Below are 24277 nucleotides of genomic sequence, written 5' to 3' on the forward strand. Positions count from 1 at the left end.
AAATGTGGAGATCAGAGTTACTGTTATCATCACTGAATACTGTATCTTCCCTTCAACACCCAGTTCAGGCCCTTTGGTTGACAGATGAAGAAAAAGGAGACCATCTACAGTGAGGTGAATTATGTATCTACAATTAGGTAACAACTGCAAAACCAGGACTAAAACTCAGGCCTCTATGCTTGAAGACCAATGGGCTTTGTATAGCCATACTTAATTCTATGAAGGAAAGAGTCAACAGAGATAGAGTATGAAACTTCTCTACCACCCTTCCATCCTACTCTTTTAACAATTGATACACAGCAGTGTGTAGTGACTTGCCTAATTATTTGTGGTTGGTTCAGCCTTAGAAACCTATATTATTGAGGCTATTATATTGTGACGTTTTCATTCAAAATATACACAGAGTCACCCTCTTCCCCTGTCTTTAATGCCATTAATGCCATGCTCTGGTCAATTTGATTAAATATCAAAGATCAAAACTCCTTTCTATAAGAAATATCATATAAATATAACATAAAAATAACAACATAATATAATGTAAAATAAATTTAAGAATGGCAGAACAAGTTGTGGTATATGATTGTGATGGAATACTACTGTGCTATAATAAATGATGAGATTGCTGATTTTAGAAAAACATGGATGGATTTGCATGAAATAATGAAGAGTGAAATGAGCAGAATCAAGAGAATGTTGTATATAGTAATAGCAATATTGTTTTAAGAAGAACTTTGAGGAAATAAGTCATTTTGACTATTATAAATACCCAAATTAACTGCAAAGGGCATATGAAGGAAGATGCTATCTGATAAACAGAAGTATGCATGAAACGATTTTACAGATATATAGATATTTGTGTCTAATGGTAACCATCTCTAGGGTAGGGGGGAAGGGAAAAAAGGAAAATAAAAGAAATTTACATGATAATTTCATTATGTATTTAAAATGAATAGCAAGTTGTACATAAAAGATCTGCATTTTGTGTGTAATTGTCCTTTTTATTATTCTATGTTATGGAAATGCTTGTTTTATTCCATAAATTAAAAATAATATAAATAAAAACTTCCAAAAAAAGTTCCTCTAAGACCAGGGGAAAAGTGACCAGAATGGAAAATTGAGAATGAGTGGATTTCCTAAAGTATATATTCTTATCTGTCACTTTCTCACTTTCTTTTAGGTTAAACACACTAAAATCTTTCACCCAAGTAATAAATGATCACTTTTCTATCTTAGAGAAGGCATTCTTTTAAAGAGTTCTGCTAGATAGTAACCCTAGAAACTATAAAATTATTGCTTCTGGTCAACTTTAATGGCTTGTAAATATGTCCATCTATTACTAACACCGCAAACATTTAATTTCCAACAGACTAAATATCCATGGCATATCCAAAAGTATTATGAAAATGGCATAAATGGTCATATAATATTCAGACCAATTTTTGTGAAAAAGATACAAAAGGGAAAATACAATTTTCTCTGTTATTTTATAAGATGCATTTGAAGGGAACATGGAATATGTTTCATATACACATATATTTTTAAGTATATCTTTCCTAGGGAGTTAGGAGCAAGGAAGACTTTGTATGTATGTAATGTATACCTGTGTGTGTATGATATACACACATATATAGAAATGTGTGTGTGTGTGTGTGTGTGTGTGTCCACACACACATGCTTATTACCAAATAAGCTAACTGGTCTGTAACATTTCTATAAAAAATGGAAACTGCAGGACACTTACTGGTACAACAGGTTTCAGATTCTGGTCACTGGGGTGTGAAGCACCTGGATGAGAATCAGCAGGTGGGCTTAGTGCTGGGTCACTGCTCCTCCTCACTAACAGTGGTGTGCCTGCAAGACAAAATAAGAGGTGAAAGGTCAAAAGAACCTCAGGGAAAAAGCACATGGCACAGTGCAATTTAATTAAAAGGACTCACGACATTCTTCTGTGTAAAACTATTCAAGTTCTAGAGGTGCTTGTAAATTATTCAATTTGATGACATCGTGTCATTTATTATATGGTGACGCATGGGACCAGAATGGTAGAATGTTTATCTTTTCCAATCTATATTATCACATTGCCTAAAGCAGGACTCAAGACAAAATTGTTGGATGCTTTAGGGAGCATCCAAAAACTGACACCACACCATGTAAAGCAGATTTATGAAATAAATATAAATATTAAAGAGGATGATTATGAAGTAGTCACTTGAACCATTCGACAATGTCAGTATAATCTGCAATTTAGGTAGAGATGGAAACAAAGAAAGACGTTATTGCAAGTTACCATTATATTTTACTTTCAGAACCCACAGGATATATATATTAGACATATGGAAATATGATTTGGCTGGGTTAAGGGTGTCATTGTCTTTTTAAATAAGCAAAGGGGATTGTTTTAATTTTTGCTTGTCTTTGTAATAAAGCTTGACAAAGCTGATGAGAAAAATAAGGTAGTTCTTTAAAAATACTCTGATTCATTTTTAATTTAATGAAAGATTCTACCATTAAATATTTGAAAGTCACTTATTAAATTCTGAAAGATGATCTTTCTAATAGGAAGTCCAAATGAAATCCAAACATAGCAGGGCTAGTAGCTTTGCTAGTTTCATTATAATTAGGCTGAAAATAATTTATTTAAAATGAAATTGGCAGTCAGAAAAGGAAGTCTTTGAATTTTTTTTCTTAGGGTTGTTTTGGAAATCATTCCATAATCACGAAAATGAACTTTTATTTGCTCTTTTAAGAATTCGCTTTGTGAATAATGGTTAAATTGCACTTTCCAATTTTTCTATGTTCTAAAAATAATGCCCAAACAATCTCAAGCTACTGCAGTTTAAATTAGTATTTTTCATGTTCCTTTTTTCTTTTTTTTTTTAAAACATGGTACACAGCTGGCTTAGGGAAGGAATCCCTTTTGTTAGTATTTACAACTCCCTGCTTCCAACAAATTCTATTCCTTTTGGCAATCCACCCCTGGATACCACACAATCTGGTTAAAAAAGAAAATAAAGTGTATCTCTTCCTATAGTCAGAAATTGGCTGAAATAGTACTCTGGCTATAGTGGCTAGCCCCACAGAGCAACGTGAAGTCCAAACTCATATTATTCCCAATGCCATTTCTATTCCTAGACGCATCATTACATGATTCTCCCCATCTACCAAAAGCCCCAAGCAAATCTAACAAATGGCAGTGGTTGTGCTGGTCTCCTTTTGTTCCTTCACTGAAACATCCTCAAGGAGCAGAAAAAAAATTGTACCATAAGTGGTGCTCAGTACAGAACTAATGTGAGTCACAGACTATGGTCGAGAGCAGCACAAACACAACCAATGACAATTGGGTCCCAGTCCCAAGCCATATGTTTTAGTCAGGTGATCTGAAAAAAATAAAAGGGTATCCACCTCTAAAGAAAAGCCCCTAAGTTATCCCAGACACCAAGGGGGTAATTTATTAAGGTGGAGCACAGTATCATACAAGGTAACTTGTTCTCCTTATGACTAAGGAAAGGGAAGGGTAGCTTCACATTTGCTTTCAACTCTCGTCTCCAAGCATTTTATTCCCAGGCAAAGGCAATGCTCTATCATTGAGGGGAAAAAAAAACACAACCCCACCCAAAATAATCTCCTTTTATCCATGAAATGTTGCTTCAAAGATGCAAATCATCCCACTTCAGTTACTGATAATGTTCATTATCACATTGTTATTGTGCTGACACCTTATAAACATTAAAAGAAAATCTGAGGGATACGTGCTCACAGATGATGAGGAAAGTATTGTGGCCAGTTAATGAATATGATGATTTTTTTTTTAATCCCAAGACACACAGAAAAACATAATTTTCTTCACTTATAAGAGTCAACAACCACTTGGCTGCTGATAACTCTGGCAAAGAGTATGTGGTGGTTTGGATATTACTTTTCAAGCTATTTAAAATGCATAAGAACATAATGACATGTATTTTAGTCTGATTCTTCTCCAAGAGGGTTATGATTTTATCATTGTGGGGCTCCTTCCATAAAAAGCATGCTATAACCTCTTTCCTCCACCCTACACATCACACCTCCTCACCTCCAGATGACTTCACAGGTTGCTGTGGCCTTGCCAATTTCATCTACTGATGACCAGCCTTCTCGGAATTTGCTTCTCAGGCATGGACTAGGCTGGTGGTTGAATGATAGGCGTGCAACCCATTGTCTGCTGGGATTTAGAATCTTGGCAATTTGGTAGTCTCTGCTAGAACTTGCATTTTGCTGGCATAATGTTTGAACTCAGGGGTAACTCACCAACACCATCATGCCAGAGGGAGACATGGTAGAGTTCACTCAAGGTTGATTATCAACTCTAGTATAGATAATTATGATCAATATTTTTTATTTTTTAAATTAATTTATTTTGAATTATCAACAATCACTTCCATAGGCTTTTGAGTTTTAAATTTTTCTCCCCCTCTCTCTCCACCTCCCTCCCCAAGACAGCATGCAATCTGATATAGGCTACACATATACATTCCTATTAAACATATTTTCACATTGGTGATGTTATAAGTAAGAATTAGAACCAATAGGAAGAACCAACAGAAAGAGGAAACAAAACACAACAGAAGAGAAAAAAATAGCAAATAGCATGCTTCAATTTGCATTCAAACTCCAGAGTTCTTTCTTCGTATGTGGATAGCATTTTCCATCATGAGGCCTTTGGAGATGTCTTAGATCCTTGTATTGCTGAGAAGGGTTCAGTCTATCAATATTAGTCATTGCAAAATGTGGCTGTTATTATATACAACATTCTCCTGGTTCTGCTCACTTCAGTCAGCATCAGACCATACAAGTCTTTCCAGGTTTTTCTGAAGTCAGCCTGTTCATCCTTTCTTATAGCACAATAGTATTTCATTACATTCATATACCACAACTTATTCAGCCATTCCCCAATTGATGGGCATCCCCTCAATTTCCAATTCTTTGCCATCACAAAAAGAGCTACATATAAATATATGTATTTATAAATACATATTATAAATATAATTTAAATATTTTTTATAAATATTTTTGTACATGTGAGTCCTTTTCCTATTTGTATGATCTCTCTGGGATATAGCCCTAGAAGTGCTATTGCTGGGTCAAAGGGTATGCACATTTTTATAGCACTTTGGGCACAGTTCCAAATTGCTCTCCAAAACGGTTGGATCATTTCACAACTCCACCAACAATGCCTTAGTGTTCCAATTTTCCCACATCTTCTCCAACAGTTATCATTTTCCTGTTTTGTCATGTTGGCCAATCTGATAGGTATGATGTGGTACCTCAGAATTGTTTTGATTTGCATTTCTCTAGTCAATAGTGATTTAGAACATTTCTTCATATGACTATAGATGGCTTTAATTTCTTCATCTGAGAACTGTCTGTTCATATCCTTTCACCATTTATATGATTGATATTTTTGATCATCACCCATGTCCTGCCAGCTGACCAGGAACATAGTCCTACGCTCTGTCCTGAGTTCTATTCTCTTCTCTCTATATGTTCCCTATGGTAATTTCATCAACTACCATTACTTCAATTAATATCTCTATGCATATATTTATAAAATCAATATATATTGAGAGATGTTATCTCTCTTCTCCTGAACTCCAGTCCTATATTTCCAATTAACTAATAGATATTTCCACTTGTAAGATCCAAGGGCAACTTAAATTTGACATATCCAAAACAGAATTCATTCTCTTTCCCCTTAAACCCATTTCTCTTCCTAACTTCCCTATCTCTGTCATTGTGGTAGGATTTTTGCTTTCCTTACAAATACATTAAATTTCCAAGACCTAAGGAATCTTCCTCCACATCATATCTTATATCTGTCATCCTGCAGGAAAAAAAAATCCTACCACAATGACTTTGGTACAGGTCCTCATTGCCTCCTGCCTGTACTATTGCAATAGCTCCCTAATTGGTCTCCATCTTCTTTCCTCTTAAATATATCCTCCATTTAGCTGCAGACAGATGTGACATTCCTAAACCACAAATCTGACCTTGTCACTCTTCTGCTCAGAAAACCTGTGTCTCCCTCCTGACTCTAGGATAAAACAGACATAATTCTTGTTCACCCTTCATGGTCTGACTCCAACCTACCTTTTCAGACTTATCACACATTACTCCCTTCGTCCCGTCAAACTGGCTCACTTGCTATTTCTCACACACGACATGCCATTTCCTATCCTAGAAGGTCTCTGTGTGCTTTCTTTTTTATCTCTGCCTCTTAGAGTCCCTAGTTTCTGGGAAAGCTCAGTTCAAGTACCACTCCTCAATGAAGTCTTTCCAAATGCCCTAGCTGGTAGGGTCTTTCTGCCTGAAAAAAATTACCTTCCATTAAACCTGGTGTATTTTTTTTTGTTTGTTTGTTTAGTCGTTCTAGTCATGTCCAACTCTTCGTGACTCCAATTTGGGTTTTTTTTGGCAGAGGAACTGGAGTGGTTTGGCATTTCCTTTGCCAGCTTATTTTGCAGATGAGGAAACTGAGGCAAACAGGGTTAAGTGACGTGCCCAAGGTCCCACATCTAGTAAGTATCTGAGGCTAGTTTCGAACTCACAAAGAGAAGTCTTCCTGACTCCAGGCCTGCAGCACTATGACACCACCTAGCTGCCCAAATTTTGTATATATTTTTTCTATTTACTTATGTTTGTACATGTTGTTTCCCTCAATAGAATAAATGACAACTTGAGAAGAAAGCTTCTCAAGGGCAAGGATGGTTTTGTTTTTCCTTTGTATCCCTAGGGCCTGGAATAGTGTGGCACATGGTTGGTTCCTTTTAAATGCTTGTTCAATGACTGAACAATGATGCCTTAGTGTTGCCTGGAAGCTAGACTTAGATTTGGCTAAAGGGGATAAGGCCAGTGTGTCCTTCCAACAACATAGGAAAACCGTATACATGAGCTTTCTGAACCAATACTCAGCTTTATTCCCACAGCCCTGACACATCTGATACATCTCCATGTCTTAGAACTCATTACACAAATGACATTACTGCTCTACTACTTTACTTTCTGGGTATAATTCCAGAATGCTTTCCAAAATGGTTAGATAAGTTCATAATTCCACCAACAATGAATTAGTGTCCCGATTTTTCCACATCCCTACAACATGTTGCCTTTCCCTTCAATAATTTTAGTCATTCTGATACATGTAAGACAGTATCTCAAATTGTTTTAATTTATATTTCTTTAGTCAATAGTGATTTAGAGCATTTTTTCATATGACTATAAATCGTTTTGATTTCTTTAACTAAAAACTGCCTGTTCATATCCTTTTACCATTTATCAGTTGGGGAATGATTCGTATTCTTTTAGAATTACAAAGTTCTTTATATATTTGAGATACGAGACTTTTATCTAGGAAACTGTGAAGGGTGGGTGGTGATGGAAGAAAAAAGAAGATAAAAAAGAAATTTATAGCATAATTTTATTATATATTTAAAAGAAATAGAAATTTGTGCATAACATATGCAGTTTCATGTACAATCACCTTTTTATTGTATTATTATCATGGAAATGCTTGTTTTATTTCATAAATTAAAAATAAAATAAATAAAAATAAAAAATAAAGTTCCTTTATGTCTAGAATATGAATTCTTAATTTTTTTGGGGTGGGGGGGGTTGAGGCAATTGAAATTAAGTGACTTGCCCAGAGTCACACAGCAATTAAGTGATATGTGTCTGAGGTCAGACTTGAATTCAGGTTCTCCTGACTCCAGGGCAAGTGCTCTATCCACTGCACTTCTGAGCTGCCCCCTAAATTCTCAATTTTCAATGGAACTCCTATTATGTTTTGTAACAATGACATATCTTTCAGGAGTTTCACATTTATATAAAAATCCTCGTACTGATTCCTAAATTTTTAGATTCTTATTTTTGTAGAGTAACTTTATTTGATGAATATAGTTTGAGCTACTTTTTAAATTTTGCAACTTTGAAACATGGACCTACTTTGGTTTTATTATAGAGCTAACTTTAGTTAACTGAATTCCTCATGGGAAAAAATGACTTAAAAATAAATAATAAAAAATAATCACAAAGGCTCCAAATAAGAAACTATGTTTATTGGAACAAAATCCCAATAGAGCTTAAAAATGATTGCAATGGTAAATTAAAGGTCATTTATCACAGTTTTTAAATTGACAATGATTTGCCTTAGGAAATTCTGAGATGCCTAATAGCTTATGGTCTTGTCTTTTCCAGAGGAAAACAAGCAGTAAATTCATTGCTACCTTTTCACAACAGGAACTAGTCATTCTACTCTGGTCTCAGATTTAGAGTCATATGGATATTTTGTGTGAGGGGAGAAAGAAGACATAATCACTGTCCGCAGACGTTTGAAAAGTTGTCATAGGGAAGATGAATTAATCATATTCTGTTTGACTCCAAAGGGCAAAGTTAGCGCCAAGTGTTGGAAATTATAGTGAGGCTGATTTCAGCACAATACAAGGAAAGACTTCTTAATAATTAGAGCTGTACAAAAGTGGAATAGGTCACTCCTGGGAGTAGTGAATTCTTTGTCACTGAAGCTTTTTGATGGAAGATGGGATGTCATAGAAGGGAACTGTGACCAGACTCCAGTCTAGATAGCCCCTTTCAACTCCAAATTTTCATAGTTCATAAACATTAACTTATTTAATTCTCACAACCACCTTAAGATTGACAGGACTGGTATTATGCCCCTTTACAGAAAAGGGAATTCAAGTTTAGTACCTCCATCTACAAGCCCCAAAGCCAATATGGTAGAACTGGGATTCCAATCTTTTGACTCCAACTCTAGGAATCTTTCCACCATATCATTATGTATTACACATATTATACCTTTTGTGCTGTGGTCTCATAGCATGCCTTCTTCCAAATGGGTTAATGCACTTGCTCAAATCTAAAAGTATCTAGCAGCATTTAAAAACTTTAGGTATGTTGGTTCTGATTTCCTAAACAAACTCTTTTGTTGTACGGTCATTTTAGTCATGTCCAACTCTTTGCGACTTCATTGGGGGTTTTCTTGGCAGAGATACTGGTGTACTTTGCCATTTCCTTTTCCAGCTCATTTTACAGATGAAGCAAACAGGGTTAAGTGACCTTCCCAGGGTCACACAGCTAGAAAGTGTTTGGGGACAGATTTGAATTCAGGAAGATGACTCTTCCTGACTTCAGGCCTGGCACTGCATCCACTGAGCCACCTAATTGCCCCAAACAAGCCCCTTGTTGTTCACTTATTTCAGTTGTGTCTGACTTTTTGTGAGCTTACTTGGGGTTTTCTTGGCAGAGAAGTGTCTGAGGCTAGATTTGAACTCAGGAAGATTAGTCTTCCAGACACCAGGCCCAGTGCTTTATCCACTGGGGAAAACCCCTAACCTAGTTCTACTTTCCTCTGCCTAACTCCAATTTCTCAAAGACTGAATATTTCATTGAGAACTTTCTAATGGGTTCCATTATGTTAATAACTAGTGTGTATAACCTCCCATTTGCATCACTAATAGACTTCTTTCAAACAGAGCTGACATTTTCATTCAGTTTTGAATGGTCCTTAATGTTTCTGATCACAGCCTGTTTGAAGATAAGCTGATATTAATATAAGGAAGCTTTTTTTGGAGAAGGCTAGGCTACAATTTGAAGGCACAGAGGGCCTTTTCTTTACAGGTCCAAAGTATTCCAGATAACTTGAAAAGAAGCCTTGAAGAAAAGGGAAAATCAAGTTCAAGGAGCCGCATGAAACAAACTACGAGAGGCAACTCAGGCAGTGCATAGAGCACTAGGTCTGGAGTCAAGAAGACCCAAGTTCAAATCCCACCTCAGACATTTAGTAGTAGTTCTGTGACCCTGAGCAAGTCAATTAAACTCTGCCAGCCTCAATTTCTTCATCTGTAAAAATAATAGCACCTACCTCATAAGGTTGTTGTAAGGAGCAAATAAGATGTTTCCAAAGTCTTTAGCATAGTGCCTGGAATATGATAAATGCTTAATAAATTCTTGTTCTTATCTCTTCTCCTTCCCATTGGAATAAGACGATGAGAACAGTTGGGAAGAGTAGGGATACTATTAAAGAACTCTGAAGGAAATGATAAAAAATTGGAATGTGATCCTAAGGTTAACAGGAGGTACTAGGTGGCTTTAAGGGTGATGTTTAAAGTAATAGCAATTTATAGGATCCTTTTAGGTAGGATCTGCAAGTAAGATATGCAAGTACAGGCAGTGAGAAAAACAAGAATGGGCATATTTGAGTTTTACTGCAGAAAATAAAATTACTTAATGTTAGACAGTGATAGGAAAGCAGAAGAAGTAAAATGACATCATTTTGACTCCTTGTTTAGTGAATACTAAAATGACAAAATGGTGTATTGAGGAGGCCTTGGGGGAGAATTACAGAAATTCTGGCTTTGATATTAGAATATAAAATAGTAAGGAATCCAATTAAATAAGCTCTAAAGTTGGTGAGAAATATAGGACTTCATTTAAATTTAAGGATTGACAGCTTTATTGAGATGGTATTTAAAACTGAAGCCAGAGCACTCTCCTGAGAATTGGAAAAACTGTGTTCTACACATAGGTCTGTCACTAACTGGCTCAGTGTAGTGGCCAAACAATTTAATTTCCCTGTGCCTCAGTTTCCTCATCTGTAAAATGAGGTTAGAGAAGAGGACTGTTAAGTTTCTTTCCATATCTTAAATTCTGTAATTCTAAATCAATTTCCAGAGGGAACAGGTACATATAAAGGTAGGGGGTGAAAGACCAGGTAAAGGGGATACCAAGACTTTACACTGTCACAGAATCCAAGGGGGAAAAGTAGAATAAGAAGAGGTGGTTGACATTGTAAAACACTGAGCAGAATTTTTAAGAGGTTGAAGGTACAGAAAGATTGTTCGAATTGATTTCTCAAAATAATGTTCTTTAGTACATAAAACGAGATACATAGGATTACAAAGACAACTGGGTCTGACAGCTTTTTAGTCATCTTCCAGGCCTCTGCAGAATAGCAGGAGTTTTGGAAAGCTGGTAGTAGAGAAGATTGGAGGAAAGTGGAAGTGATAATTCAGTTGCTTGGGAAACAACAGTTAAAGGAGCTATGGGATAAGAGCATGGGACAAGATGATCCTGGCATATATGTTTGCTGGGATTGCAGGAATAACTATCTGCACTAAAGGCCATTTCCACTATTGTTGATGACTCCCTTGTCTCCAAGCATTCCTTTTTCCTATGACCACTGTCAACACTTAAATAAGAGTAAAAAGAGATATCAAAAAAAAAAGGACTAGTGAAAACGGTACATGATTTATTTTGGTGTACAACACTCGATTTTCTTTGTTTGTAGTCTTAATGGGCTTCAGATGGGGCTTTTCAACTGTGCCTAAGCAGCCTCAGTGCACTGAAATCTGGAGATCCATAAAACACTGATGGTGATATCAATAAGAGTACAATTTATGTCAAAGTACTGATAAGAGATCACTTACTCTGCAGGAGTTCCTGACCCAGTTTGGTGCCTTGCTTGTGATGAATGCAGCAGCTGTGGCATACTTGAGGGCGGTGTAATGGAAAAACCACACAAAAGAAATGAACTGAAATCTTAGCAGAATTAGCTGTCCAAACACTATGGTCAAATATTTCTTCATTGGGGAACATATGGGCTTTACGAGGAGCAAAAGATTTCAAATAAATCAATATTTTGTACAACTCTTTACTTCCTATTTGTAAAACATTTTTCCTGATGCCTATATCATGTAGGAGTTGAAATGAAAAACTGTTGTCAAATACTCATTAACCACAAGATGATGTATGTGAATAAATGGGATGTACTCTAAAAACCCCACTAAAAAAGCAACTTTGAGGTGGGGGGGAGCTTTATGGTGTAGTGTCACTGCCTGGGATTTTTCTCTGAAAAAAAGTCATATGTCCATTTAAAATATATTGCTGTAATGATCCTGAGGATATGTGCCTTCAGTTGAAGAAGACTTTTTTTTAATAAAGAAATAAATAAATCTTTAAATGTTCCACGCATAAAATAGTATCTAATGATATCATTCTAGAAGTTCTTAAACTGCAGTCTAGTGTCAACTAGAAATGACATGAAAGGTTATTGCTTTTCTGTACCAAGTTGTTATTGTTGTTTGTCCTTCCTTCTGGAAGAGGACCACGCCATCAGGAAGGTGATGCCATGACTTGCAAGCAAATTGGATTTAAGTGAGGGAAGGCTGTGCAATGTCACCAGCCTCACTTTCTCCTCCAGAGCCATCTGGGTCAAGTAAACACTGAGTGAAAAGTAGGCACTCCCTGAGGGCAGGGATTGCTTAAACATTTGTAGTCCTATCAAGTCCCTTGCATCCTAGTAGATTCTTAACCAATGTTTGCTGAATTCAATCAGTGTTACACTGAGCATTCTAGCAAGTTAGTAGAGTAGGGAGTGGGCTGGGCAAGTGAAGGACCTTTCCCTTAGGAAATGTCACATCTAAGAACAGCCAAGACAGATCCAAACACAGATAAAGATGCATGAAACATGAGAAGAGTAGGAAATTGTCTACACATACAATAAATATGTACAGGATATATACATGTGCTAAATTAAATTCCTAGTATGATGGAATGATTATAGTATGGCAGAGCATATGTGAGAAGGCTTCAGGTAGCTAATGAGTTTGAAGCTGCATTCCCAACACCATAAATTGAAAGAAAGGAGTATTGGGCTTCAGGGAGCTAGAAAAACATGTGCACTGGCTTGAAGATGGTGAGCTCCATGTGGATATTGACAAGGGAGTCTAGTGGAGGGAGAACAAGAACTGAGGAAATGTGGACAGTTGGGTAAAAGAGGAAAAAGCCTCCAAATGTAGCAGTTCTTATCTGCTACAGGTAGCAACTGTTTCCAAAGGGAGTAAATAGGTATTGCCTATGAGAACACAACCTCCAGCATTTCCTAATCACTGAATGAATAAACCAGTTAAACCACTTCTTCAGAAGAGGCATTTATGGTCTGTGAAAATGTGATGAAAGTTTGATAAAAACACTTTTCATCCTAGTGGAATGACTTTTCCCCTCCTTTCTGTTTTAGGGCCTTTAAGAAGCATAGGAGTTTATCCTAATGTGTACCCTATTATGTAGTTTTAGAAAGTTAGTAGCTTTTTTTTATTTCAGTGTAGACTGATTTGGGGGTGGTCCCTTACAGGAGAGGAATCGCTAAGTTTTGTGAAGCAAAGAAATGGTAGGTGGTCTGCTCCCCCCAAACAGAATGCTTATGTTTGTGGGGTTCACAACTTCCTCCCCCACTTAGGGCACATCTTTTGGTGAACTGAGAAAAGCAAAAGTGTCTGCCCCTCCACCACATCCCCTTTCAACTCTTAGATGAGAAAACAAGAAATCAGTAACCACTTTAGGGCCTGATTCAGCAGTTGCAAACAATTACTGGCAACATCAAAGTCCTAAATTCAAATCACCAAGACCTAGCAGAGAGATGAAAACCCTCCACAAGCCTATTTCAGTTAAGCCTGGCACAAAAATGTATGATTTATCAGCTGCTCTTGATGCCTTCACTTACTCTATTTTAGTGCATTGGTTAAAATCCCTGGCTAGCCGGGAAGAGAAATGGCAGTCTTAAGGGGCTGTTCCTACTGCTTGGGGAAATTCTCCAAGGGTAGGTTTGTGTTAAGGCACATCCACCCCCAAAATGATCTTTGTCACAGTATCGGAGGGATGTGAATGGCACCTGGCACTCTTTTCTTCTGATGCAGGAGACTGAGTTCCCTGAATTATTTTACATGGATTTTAGGCTTGGCGACCTGGCTGAACTGAAGCTCCAGTTGGACAAGCTAGGATGGAGGCCACACTCATTCAAGAATACCTAAAGGAAAGGGGTACCAAGACAAAGCAAAGATCTCTCAATCACGGAAACACTTCCTAACTTTTTGCCACTTTGTTTTTTGACCTCAGTTGCCTTGAACCATGAACCCTCCTACAGTCTCAAAGGTGCAGCTTTGACCTTCGGCACCTTTTGCCTTATGCTTTTGGAAAAGAAGCTGTGATCATCTGCCTCGGACGTGGAACTAAACCCAGCTGTCCAAGCCTTTGTGACCTCACACTAGATAACTGAAATCAAATTACTTGAAAGTACCTTGAAAGACCACCCAGGCGTTTCATACAGAGGTCATGCTATTAATTTGTTACACAAGCTGGAGTTCACAATACAGAGAAACCAATGCCGGCACAACACTGAGACAATGATCATTATTTGCTTCTCAGTACAACTGTGGAGGAGAGGTTGGATCATTTTCAATATGCAAAATTAAACAGACACAAACCTAGAAAACTGTGAATTCTGGTTTCACAGTGCTCATACTAACTGTCTTAGGTTAGCAAGAGGCTTAATTGAGTTAATACATAAACTCTTAAGTACAGTATTATATAAATTCATTATTACTGACATTATTTTCTCATTTTCAATAGACAGAACATTTTATCTGCTTATCCTTTAGTTCTAGCAAGGGGAAACATGGTTCCTTTGTCCTTCAGTTTGCACAAATACATCATTGTGCTCTTTCTGAGAGGTGGCATGAATTATTGGATAGAGAGATGGCCTCAAAGCCACGAAAACCTGTATTTAAGTCCTTTTGACATGTAAGGGTTGTATGACCTTGGGTAAGCCCCTTAAACTCTAAGGGCTTTAAGAAACTCTCCAAGACTGTAAGTTGCAGGCCTGTACTGGTAAAAAGAGTTTCCTCACCTGACAGTTCCCTATACCAATGAAAGAAATCACAGTTCCCATCTGTATCCCTACCTGATTGCTATATTTGTAGCAATGGTCTGCACATTACTATTGACTAAAATATGTTAAGTAAATTTTTATTTGTGATTTTGAGCGCCTAGAAGCACATGTAGGCTGCTGTGACCATGTTCTTTTTCCATGGTCCATTCCATTTCCATTTCCATTCCATCTATTAAAGAATAACAGCAGCTAGGTGGCCCAGTGGATAAAAAGCTAGACTTTGAGTTAAGAACATCTGAGCTAAAATCCTGCCTCAGAAACTTACTAGCTATGGGACTATGAGCAAATTTTTTAATCTTTCTTGGCCTCAGTTTCTTCATGTGTAAAATGAGGAGTCAGACTTGATGACTGCCAACATCCCTCTGAGCTTTGAATTGATCATATTATGATTAAGAGTCAGGAGATAGATTCTAGGACCAGCTCTACTACTACTAACTAGAGGTGATATACCCCGAGTAAAACAATTCCTATCTCTGGTACTCAGCTTCCTTTGCAAAAGGAATCACCATAGTTCCTTCCAGTCCTATCTACCAATGAATACCATAATAAATCTGTACCAGCACCTCAGATGGCACAATTCCCTATTTTATCCATCTTATGTCACAACAGCCTAACTATGCTACTTCCTATTATAAGCAACACCTTGTTTGAAGATTGTAGTATGCATTATTGATAAGCACAAATATTTTCAAGCATTACCAAAAATCTCTCCACTCAAGACAAATATCCCATTGTAGCAGGGCAAGAATTATGAATTCTGCCAAGCCATGCCAAAGGAACAGAAGCCCTGGAAGGTCCCACCAAGCTGGAAAGGCTTCATGGAGGGGCCTGGCAAAAGACCACTGATCTTTCATCTAAAGACCACCTTTACATAGGTTGAAGGTTGACCTCAGTGCAATTTTGTGATTTTTTTTAGCTGCAGCAACCCTCAGAGACCTGCTAATAAGTTTTTGAGAAATTATGATCTGTGTCAATAGGGAGAGTATCCACATCAACAAAAATAGAAACTCTTAAAGTTCTGAAAGATAACACTAGAATAATACTATTCACTCTGAAACGAGTATTGTTTCCCAGAAGACCCAGAAAATCAAGTTAATGATCAAAAGAAACTTCATTATAAATTTAACAATTCAGATCAACCATCAACGAAAAGCACTAAGCTGACTGTAAAAGATACAAGTTTAGTATCTGGGTCAATGCTTAAATTTGATCCAGTTGTTTCGGAGAGAAAAACACACATGCACACACACTTTCACTGAAGTGGAAGAATAATGCAGGTATATCTCATATTATACTGCCCCAACTGAAGTTGTTTTGAAATAACACCATTAAAATATTATAACCAAAATCCATTTATTGTCATTCGGCTGAATGCCCAGGATGAAAATTAAAACATTTTTTCTCATGGAACTAATTGCTACCTATAACACTAATTCATCTAATCAGCCACATTGGGTTAGATCTGCTGCAATCTCATCTTTCAGGTTTTCTCAGCACCAGGAAAACCAATATAACAATATTATTTACTAAAAAACTCACACAGCCTTTCCATAGGAGAAGATCGGCAGAGATTCCTCCCTTGTATCATCAAGGGATAGGATATGACTCCCCCCCTGCCAAAATGTGAATTTCTCTCTTCCCTAATGAAGAGGGCTTTATTTCAGAGCTATATCCAACTAGCTGCTCTCCTGGTCTTAATTATTCTCTCCAGAGACTCATTTTTCTACAAGGTCACATCAACTCTGAAACTCAAATCTCCTTAGTATCTGTGCCCCTGTGTCCCCTCCATCCCTCTGATCAGAGAGGGTGAAAAGTGGACATTGGGGTGCTCCACCAAGATCCTCCATTAAAGGAAGGGACCCAGGGCAGGCATTGCATCATTTTCCACCAGGCTGCAAGACTTCATTATGCCACCTGAACCAGGTACTCCCCCCTTTCCTTTTAAGTGTCTTTTAATGTGTTGTCATCTCCCATTAGATTGTGAGCTCCTTGAAGTCAGAGACTATCTCTTGCCTTTCTTTGCATTCCCAGAACTTAGAATACTTCTGACAAATAGTAGGTGCTTAAAATGTTTATCGATTGACTGATTTACTAGGATGAGGAAAGTTCAAGGTTGAGTCATACACTTGTGCTAATTAAACCTTGAAAAGAGGCTAGAAGTAGATGCTCATTGACTGGGAAAGGTTAAACAAATTATTGTACATGAATGGAAGGGAAAATCACTACATCATAAGGAACCATGAATATGAACAATTCAGAGAAGCTTGATAAGATTTATGTGAATGTAACAGATGCAGAATGAGGTAAACAGAACCAGGAAAACAATTTTGCAATGACTACAAGAATACACACCAAATGAACAAAAAATAAAACTGAATGCTATGTAATTATGTTAAAACATAGACCCAGAGGAGGAAGACTTTGCAGAATACTGCATATACTTTTAGACATATTCAATATATTGATCGGTTTGGTTGAACTCCCTTTTCCCTCCTCTTTTTTTTAGAACAGAAATAAAAACAAGATGAAATGAAAGAAAGACAAAAACAAAAGAGATTCAAGTCAAGAAACTTTTATTAAGTACTTCCTATATGCCAAGCATGGTACTAAAGTGCTGGGGATACAGAAAGGAAAACTCACAAGAAACTCAAAATCAGAGAAAGAAATATGAAAGATGAGCTATTTGTCTACCTGCATCCATAGAGCTTCTCCTGGGAGCCACATGTCTCTGCTAAGAAAGGAGAGCCAGATGGAAACTCCACACAGACTGAACCGGAGATTACAAAAGAAAGAAGGAACCATCACCAGATCGAGATATGATGGGGAAAAGGGATAAGGACATGAGGAAGTCTTGATGTGGAGGAACAACCAGACCCACATCTTTTCTGTCACTCTGTTATGAACTTGTGACAAAAGAATTAGGTCATTAGCAAATGACTTTCACTTCCCAGCAACTCCAAGTTCTTTCTCCTTGAAGGGGGACACCACCCAGGACAGTTCTATAAATTGGGAGAAATGAGGAGGTTTCTGGAGAAGGCCAAGATCCAGAAGAAAAGAAAAGGTTTTGACTTTTTATGAGCTCTAGTAGGAGTTCTTCGAATGAATGAAATGAAATCTCTCCTAAAATCAATGCTTTATTAGCCTGTGTGGTACAAGAACTGAGGACCTTTTTAATCTATAAGTGAAATCTTCCTTGAGACACGATTTGACCACGTAACTCCCCTTTTCAATAAACTCCACTGACTTTTGCCTCAAAAATAAATTATAAATTAAGAAGTGCCTCTTTTCCATTGCCTCTAGAATAAAATATAAATTCTTCAGTTTAGCCCCAGTCTAGCTTTCCATCCATATTACTCATTATATATATTTTAACTGCACCCTCTTCCATTCTGCAAACTCACCAAACTGGTTTTCTCTCTGTTCCTCAGACCCTCTGTGTCTTTGGACATTATAGATATTCCTGAAATGGATTCGCTCCCTACTTCCACCTCAGGGAGTCTTTTGAGGGATATTCAAATACTGTCTTCTTCACTTTTCCTAATTCCCACTATGCTAGTTTTCTCACTTTCAAATGATCTTGTAGTTAACTACTTTGCATATATTTGTATTTATTAACTTTTATTCATGCTACATATACTTATACATACTATATATAATTATATACTTATAACTATAAAGGGACACTTGTTTTCTTCCTCATTAGAATTTGTGAGCAATGACTGTTTAATTTTTCTTTTGTGTTTTTATATCCTCAGTGTCTGGCACACAGTAGGTGCCTAATAGATGCTTCCTGATTACTTGATCGTTTCATTCTCACAAGAGCCAAGGAAAAATAACAGCAATGATAATAGCTAACTTTTAATGCTTAGTATGTGCCAGACACTGGGCCATTTATTATTATTATCTCATTTGATCCTCATAACAGCCCTGGGAGGTAGGTACCTTTATTTTTCCCATTCTATAGTTGAGGAAACTGAGACAAACAGAGGGTAAGTGACTTGCCTAGTCAAACAGTTAATAAGGGTCCCAGGCTGGATACGAACTCAAGTCTTCTTGACTTTAGGCCCAGAGCTTTATTCACTGAGCCATTTAGTCATCTCAACCCTGATCAAGGGGCAAATGAATCATCTAAAGTTCCTTAGAAAAACAACCTGGTTTGTAGCATCCCAGATCGATTCCTGCACAGTGATATAAAACATGGTTCATTGAAACAATTATACTTATAAATCATATATACTGATATTAGACTTGTTTATGTCATATGCTTGGCCAAGTCATCTTATGGTATAATATTTAAAGAGGAAGCAAGAAAACTTGTTTTACTGAAAGATATTAATTCAGTAGTTAAACATTTAACAGGTATTAATTTTCATAGGTTGTTACTTAGGTAGATCAGTAATTTTACTAAATAACTTAAATTTTCTAGTATACAAAGGAGAACAGGATATATGGTTAGTATTTCTTCAGTTTGTACTGAAGTTTTTCATTCTGTTTTTAATTCTATTTAATATCTTCACAAAGAGTTGTTATGTGCATGTTCTAATCAGTATCAGTAGTGGCAAACATTCCTCTTAAGGAAAGATAAAATACAGCAGTTCTAGACTGTGAGTTTATACATACCAGTTAATACCAGGCTACATTTGAAGGGTAATTATGATAATATATAAGCAGAAATATTCAATTGCATTTTGATCAAAATTATAGTATGTTCCAGTATAACATTTTCCAGTAAACATGTCCTTTCTCGTATTAGGGGCTATGGGAATTGGTCTTTCCAAAACATGTAGGCTTGACCAAATGAAGAATATAATTCAAAGTATATCAATCAATATAAAATATAACAACATATGAATGAAGTATATTGTTTAAAGATGTATCTCATCGTACATAAGCAAATATTCCTTTAGAAAAAAAGAAATTCTGAATATATAGCTCCTTTTTTGGCCTATGATGGCACAACTGGCAATTATGTTTCATGGCCTTAAGCAAAATCAGCATTGCTTTTTCTTAATGTTAGACGATTTCTTTTCTTAATGATTTCAGTGGTTTTTTGGGGGGGAAGGGGGAAGTTAAAGGGGATGGTTACTTTCTCAGGACATAGGATCATAGGATCATAGATTTAAAAACTGGAAGAAACCTCAGAGGTGATTGAAACCAACCTTTCTTCAGTTTATAGAAAAGAAAACTGAGGCCAAGAAAGGTTAAGTTATTTGGCAAAGGTCACATGGGGATGAAATACAGAGCTGGGTTTGAATCCCAAGGTTCCAAGGACCCAATCCAGGACTCTTTCCATTGTACCATGCTGCCTATCCACCAAATGCTTAATTTCATTAACAAGTGTAAACAAAAACAATTACAGTAGCTGTCTCTAAAAGATTTAGTGTTTTAAATCACCCAGAACGGTTCTTTGGCATTTTCTGGAGCTCGTACTACCACCACATAAGATTCAAAGCCTATATTAGCAGTGCAGATTTCAGAAGCCTTTATGTTTAGGAGAGATTTAGTTTTTTATCTAAAACAAACATATGGTAGAAATCAGTTTTTTTAATGCTCAGATTTAAATTAGTTTTGAAAAGAGATAAAAAGACGGAAGTTGTTCTGCTCCTTGTAGAGACTTAAAGATGGAAACATTTATATAAACACACTGGCAGTGGAAATGGAAAGTTTGCCCATCTACCCCAGCCATCCCTCATTTTTATTTTTGCAGCAATAAATTTAGCTCAAACATTCCTAATCTGTATGTTTATATATGTGTGAATATGTGTGTGTACGTGTGGAGGTACTGCCCAGTCACTCAACATCTTATTAATGAATCTTCAATATAAAATCAATCCCATTCTGAAGGGACAAATCTGCACCCCAGATGTCATTCCAGAAGTCTATTGCAGATACAATGACTGTGTTGTTTTGTGCCATTTTCTCTTTATCCTTGTTAGATTTGTGAAGTATTCTTCAAAGAACCCAGCTGCATCATGCATGGCGCAGTGCATGTGCCACAGTTGAACACACTCTAATGCCTTGCTCCCATTTACTAAATAAGATAGTGATTGTTCAGTCGTTTTCAGTCATGTCTGACTCTTTGTGACCCCATTTGGGGTTCTCTTGGCAAAGATACTGGAGTGGTTTGCCATTTCCTTCTCATTTTACAGATAAGGGAACTGAGGCAAACAAGGTTAAGTGATGTCTAAGGTCACACGTGTAGTTAAGTGTCTGAAGCCAGATTTGAACTCATAAAGATGAGTCTCACAGACCTGATGCTCTATCCACTGTGCCCCACAAAGTAAGACACATACTTTTAAAACCTCTTTAGAGAACGTTTGTATCCTTTTGTTTTCTTTCTTTTTTTTTTTTTTTTTAGGCAATTGGGATTAAGTGACTTGCCCAGGGTCACACAGCTAGTAAATGTCAAGTGTTTGGTATAAGGCCACATTTGAACTCAAGTCCTCCTGACTTCAGGGCCAGTGTTCTATCCACTGCGCCACCTAGCTGCCCCATTGCTTGTATCCTTTAATGGAGATATCCTAAAGTCCAGTCTCTATTGAAGACCTAGTCACGAAAAATTCTTTCTGGGATTATAGTCTCTGTTCATGACACACAATCAGGCCAGCAGAATGAAGCTAGCAAGGACCTCTCAGAGACCATCCAAGTCTGGCTTCTTCACTTTACGGGTCTGGAGACTTTGACTCAGGGACATTGAATGACTTGTCTAAGGTTTCACAGGGATACGGTTTTGCTGGACTCTGATATTATAGACATGAAGTAGTGCTAAGATAAACTTTAAGCTTGCCATTTAACATGTATTATCTTGTCGAGGAAATATAAGTGAAACTTGTCAAGCTTCCAGAAATAATCAGGATAACACAGCCTATGTTTCCTAGACATAAAGAAAAATAACAAACACTTTGATCACATAATAGATTTTTATTTTACCATATACTACCAGAGACACACGTATTGTCCATGTGATCCTGAAAAAATCACTTAATCTTTCAGGGCTTCAGGCAACTCTAAGACTATGAATTGCATAGAATGTGCCCACTGGTATTGGCAGAAGGACTTCTCTAACCAGTGAAATCACAGGTTCAGTCTGCATCCCCCATATAGCATCAGGGTTCAAGTCTAATTAGCCCAAGAGAAATAATGGAATAAGTGGATACTTGGGTTTAAATCCTACCTATGAGGCTCCCTACCTATGTGACCTTAGGCAAATGCCTTAATCTCCTTGACTTCAGTTTCTTTATATGTAAAATAAGAGCTCTGGATTAGATGGCCTTTAAGTTCCCTCCCAGTCCTGGACAGATAATCACATTGGGGATAGAGTGGGATTTCTACAGATCAGAGTCTGGGGGAGAAAAGCTAGGTCAAGGATCTGAGCCAGAATGCCAGAGTAGACTGGAATGAATCACCAATCTTAGGACAGAGTCAGAACTAGGAGTCACAGAATAAACTAAACTGAAATCATAAGTACAAGATTCTGGGACCAGATGCAAGGTGAATTGTGAGAATCAGTATGTTAGGACAACACAGAGAAACCAGAATGTGAAGGAACGCAGGAAACAAGTATTTGTTAAGTACCCATTATGTGCCAGGTACTGTGCGAAGTACTTTACAAATGTTATCTCATTTGATTTTCATAAACAACCCAGGTAGGTAGGTATTATTATTATCCCTACTTTACAGTTGAGGAAACTGAGGTAGTTAAGTGACTTGGCCAGGGCCACTTAGCTAGGATCTGAGGGTAAATTTGATCTTGTATCTTCCAGATCCCAGGCCTAACATTCTATCCACTGCATCACTTACCTGCCTCAGTGAACATGTTACATAAGTATCTAAAATCTGATTTGAATTCAGGTCTTCCTGACTTCAGGCTCAAAGCTCTATCCATTGGACAATCTAGTTGGCACACAGTCTTTTGACCCATAGTAAAAGAATCATTGAAATGGCTCAACTCAAGAAGGCAGGCAGGGTCAGTCACTTATAGCAGGGTGCTGGCTCTCAGGAATGAAAAGAATCAATTCAATTTAATTAAACAAACAATTATAGAGTTCTTACTATGTGCAAGTAACCATACTAGGTGGTAGAAGATACAAAGCCAAACATGAAATTGGCCACTGCCATCAAGGAGCTGACGTTTTACTGGAGGGCACGCCAACTAGATAAACAAACATAAGCAAATGTAAAATAATTTCAGGAGGCAGAGGGCACTCGTAACCGGGGCCCCTACCTGTAATAACTCTTTGGCGCTTTTGCAAACATTCTCTCAACAATCCAAAAGCAATACTGGACCTCCTCTTCTTGCTAACAGACAGTTATTTATTTTTCAAGGAAGTGTTGAAGCATAGGAATTCCTCCACAGAAGCATGGCTCCAGTGGCTTCCTATGGCCTCAAGGTGACCCTTGCCTCTCCACTGTAACACAGGTGCTGGCAGGTCCTATGAACCTTCCCGTCATGTGTCTGCTGACTGAGAACCTGCCTGGCAAAGTTCAGAAAGACTCTTTACTTGACTGACCTGTAAGGGAGAGACATTTTTTCCAGCTATAATAGTTCTCAAAAACTTCCTAATAAATGATAGACAGAGGAACTGCAATTTGTATGTGTGAAGGGAGAGCACTCATGTGGGCAAATCTACACTTATTCCAATAGGAATTGCCAAAGATAAACAAGGAATAAGCACTTATGGGCACTGTGCTAAGCGCTTTACAGATATTATCTCATTTGATGGAAGAGTTGCTCAAAAACAAGTTGTTCATGACTTTTGGTCACTATTGGCATTATACATGTCCTATGGGCAATGTCACAGGAGAATGTGTATCTTTTGGACACATTTCACAGGCTTTAAAACATTGACCAGGAAGCCAATGGAATAACTGCTTTGAATTACTCTGCTAATGAGTCACAATGATGCAATTCCTATAGGCATTTGTCTTTTTCCTTTCTTTTTCTTTATTTATTTTTAATTAATTTATTTTGAATTATCAACATTCACTTCCATAACCTTTTGAGTTTTAAATTTTTCTCCCTCTCCCTACCTCCTTCCCCAAGATGGTGTGCAATCTGATATAGGCTATACATATACATTCCTATTAAATATATTTTCACATTAGTGATGTTGTAAGGAAGAATTAGAACCAATAGGAGGAACCACCAGAAACAAGGAGACAAAACACAACAGAAGAAAAAAATAGCAAATAGTATGCTTCGATCTACATTCACACTCCGTAGTTCTTTCTTTGGATATGGATAGCATTTTCTATCATGAGGCCTTTGGAGATGTCTTGGATCCTTGTATTGCTGAGAAGGGTTAAGTCTATCAATGTTAGTCATCACACAATGTGGTTGTTACTGTATACAATGTTCTCCTGGTTCTGCTCACTCCACTCAGTACCAGACCATACAAGCCTTTCCAGGTTTTTCTGAAGTCTGTCTGTTCATCATTTCTTATAGCACAATAGTATTCCATTGCATTCATATACCACAACTTGTTCAGCCATTCCCCAATTGATGGG

The 24277-nt window shown here is 37.2% G+C and overlaps 1 protein-coding gene across 1 annotated transcript in view; it reads right to left on the reverse strand.

Annotated features, from left to right (window-relative positions):
- Positions 1-24277, reverse strand: part of PARD3B (par-3 family cell polarity regulator beta) — a 1282153-nt gene that overhangs the window by 674987 nt on the left and 582889 nt on the right. Inside the window, exon 4 of the mRNA XM_027873670.1 lies at positions 1742-1851. Coding sequence (XP_027729471.1) covers positions 1742-1851 — 110 coding nt within the window. The remainder of the gene's footprint in view (positions 1-1741; positions 1852-24277) is intronic.

The sequence above is a fragment of the Vombatus ursinus genome, unplaced genomic scaffold, assembly GCF_900497805.2.
Source record: "Vombatus ursinus unplaced genomic scaffold, bare-nosed wombat genome assembly UNPS02014802.1, whole genome shotgun sequence".
NCBI lineage: Eukaryota > Metazoa > Chordata > Mammalia > Diprotodontia > Vombatidae > Vombatus > Vombatus ursinus.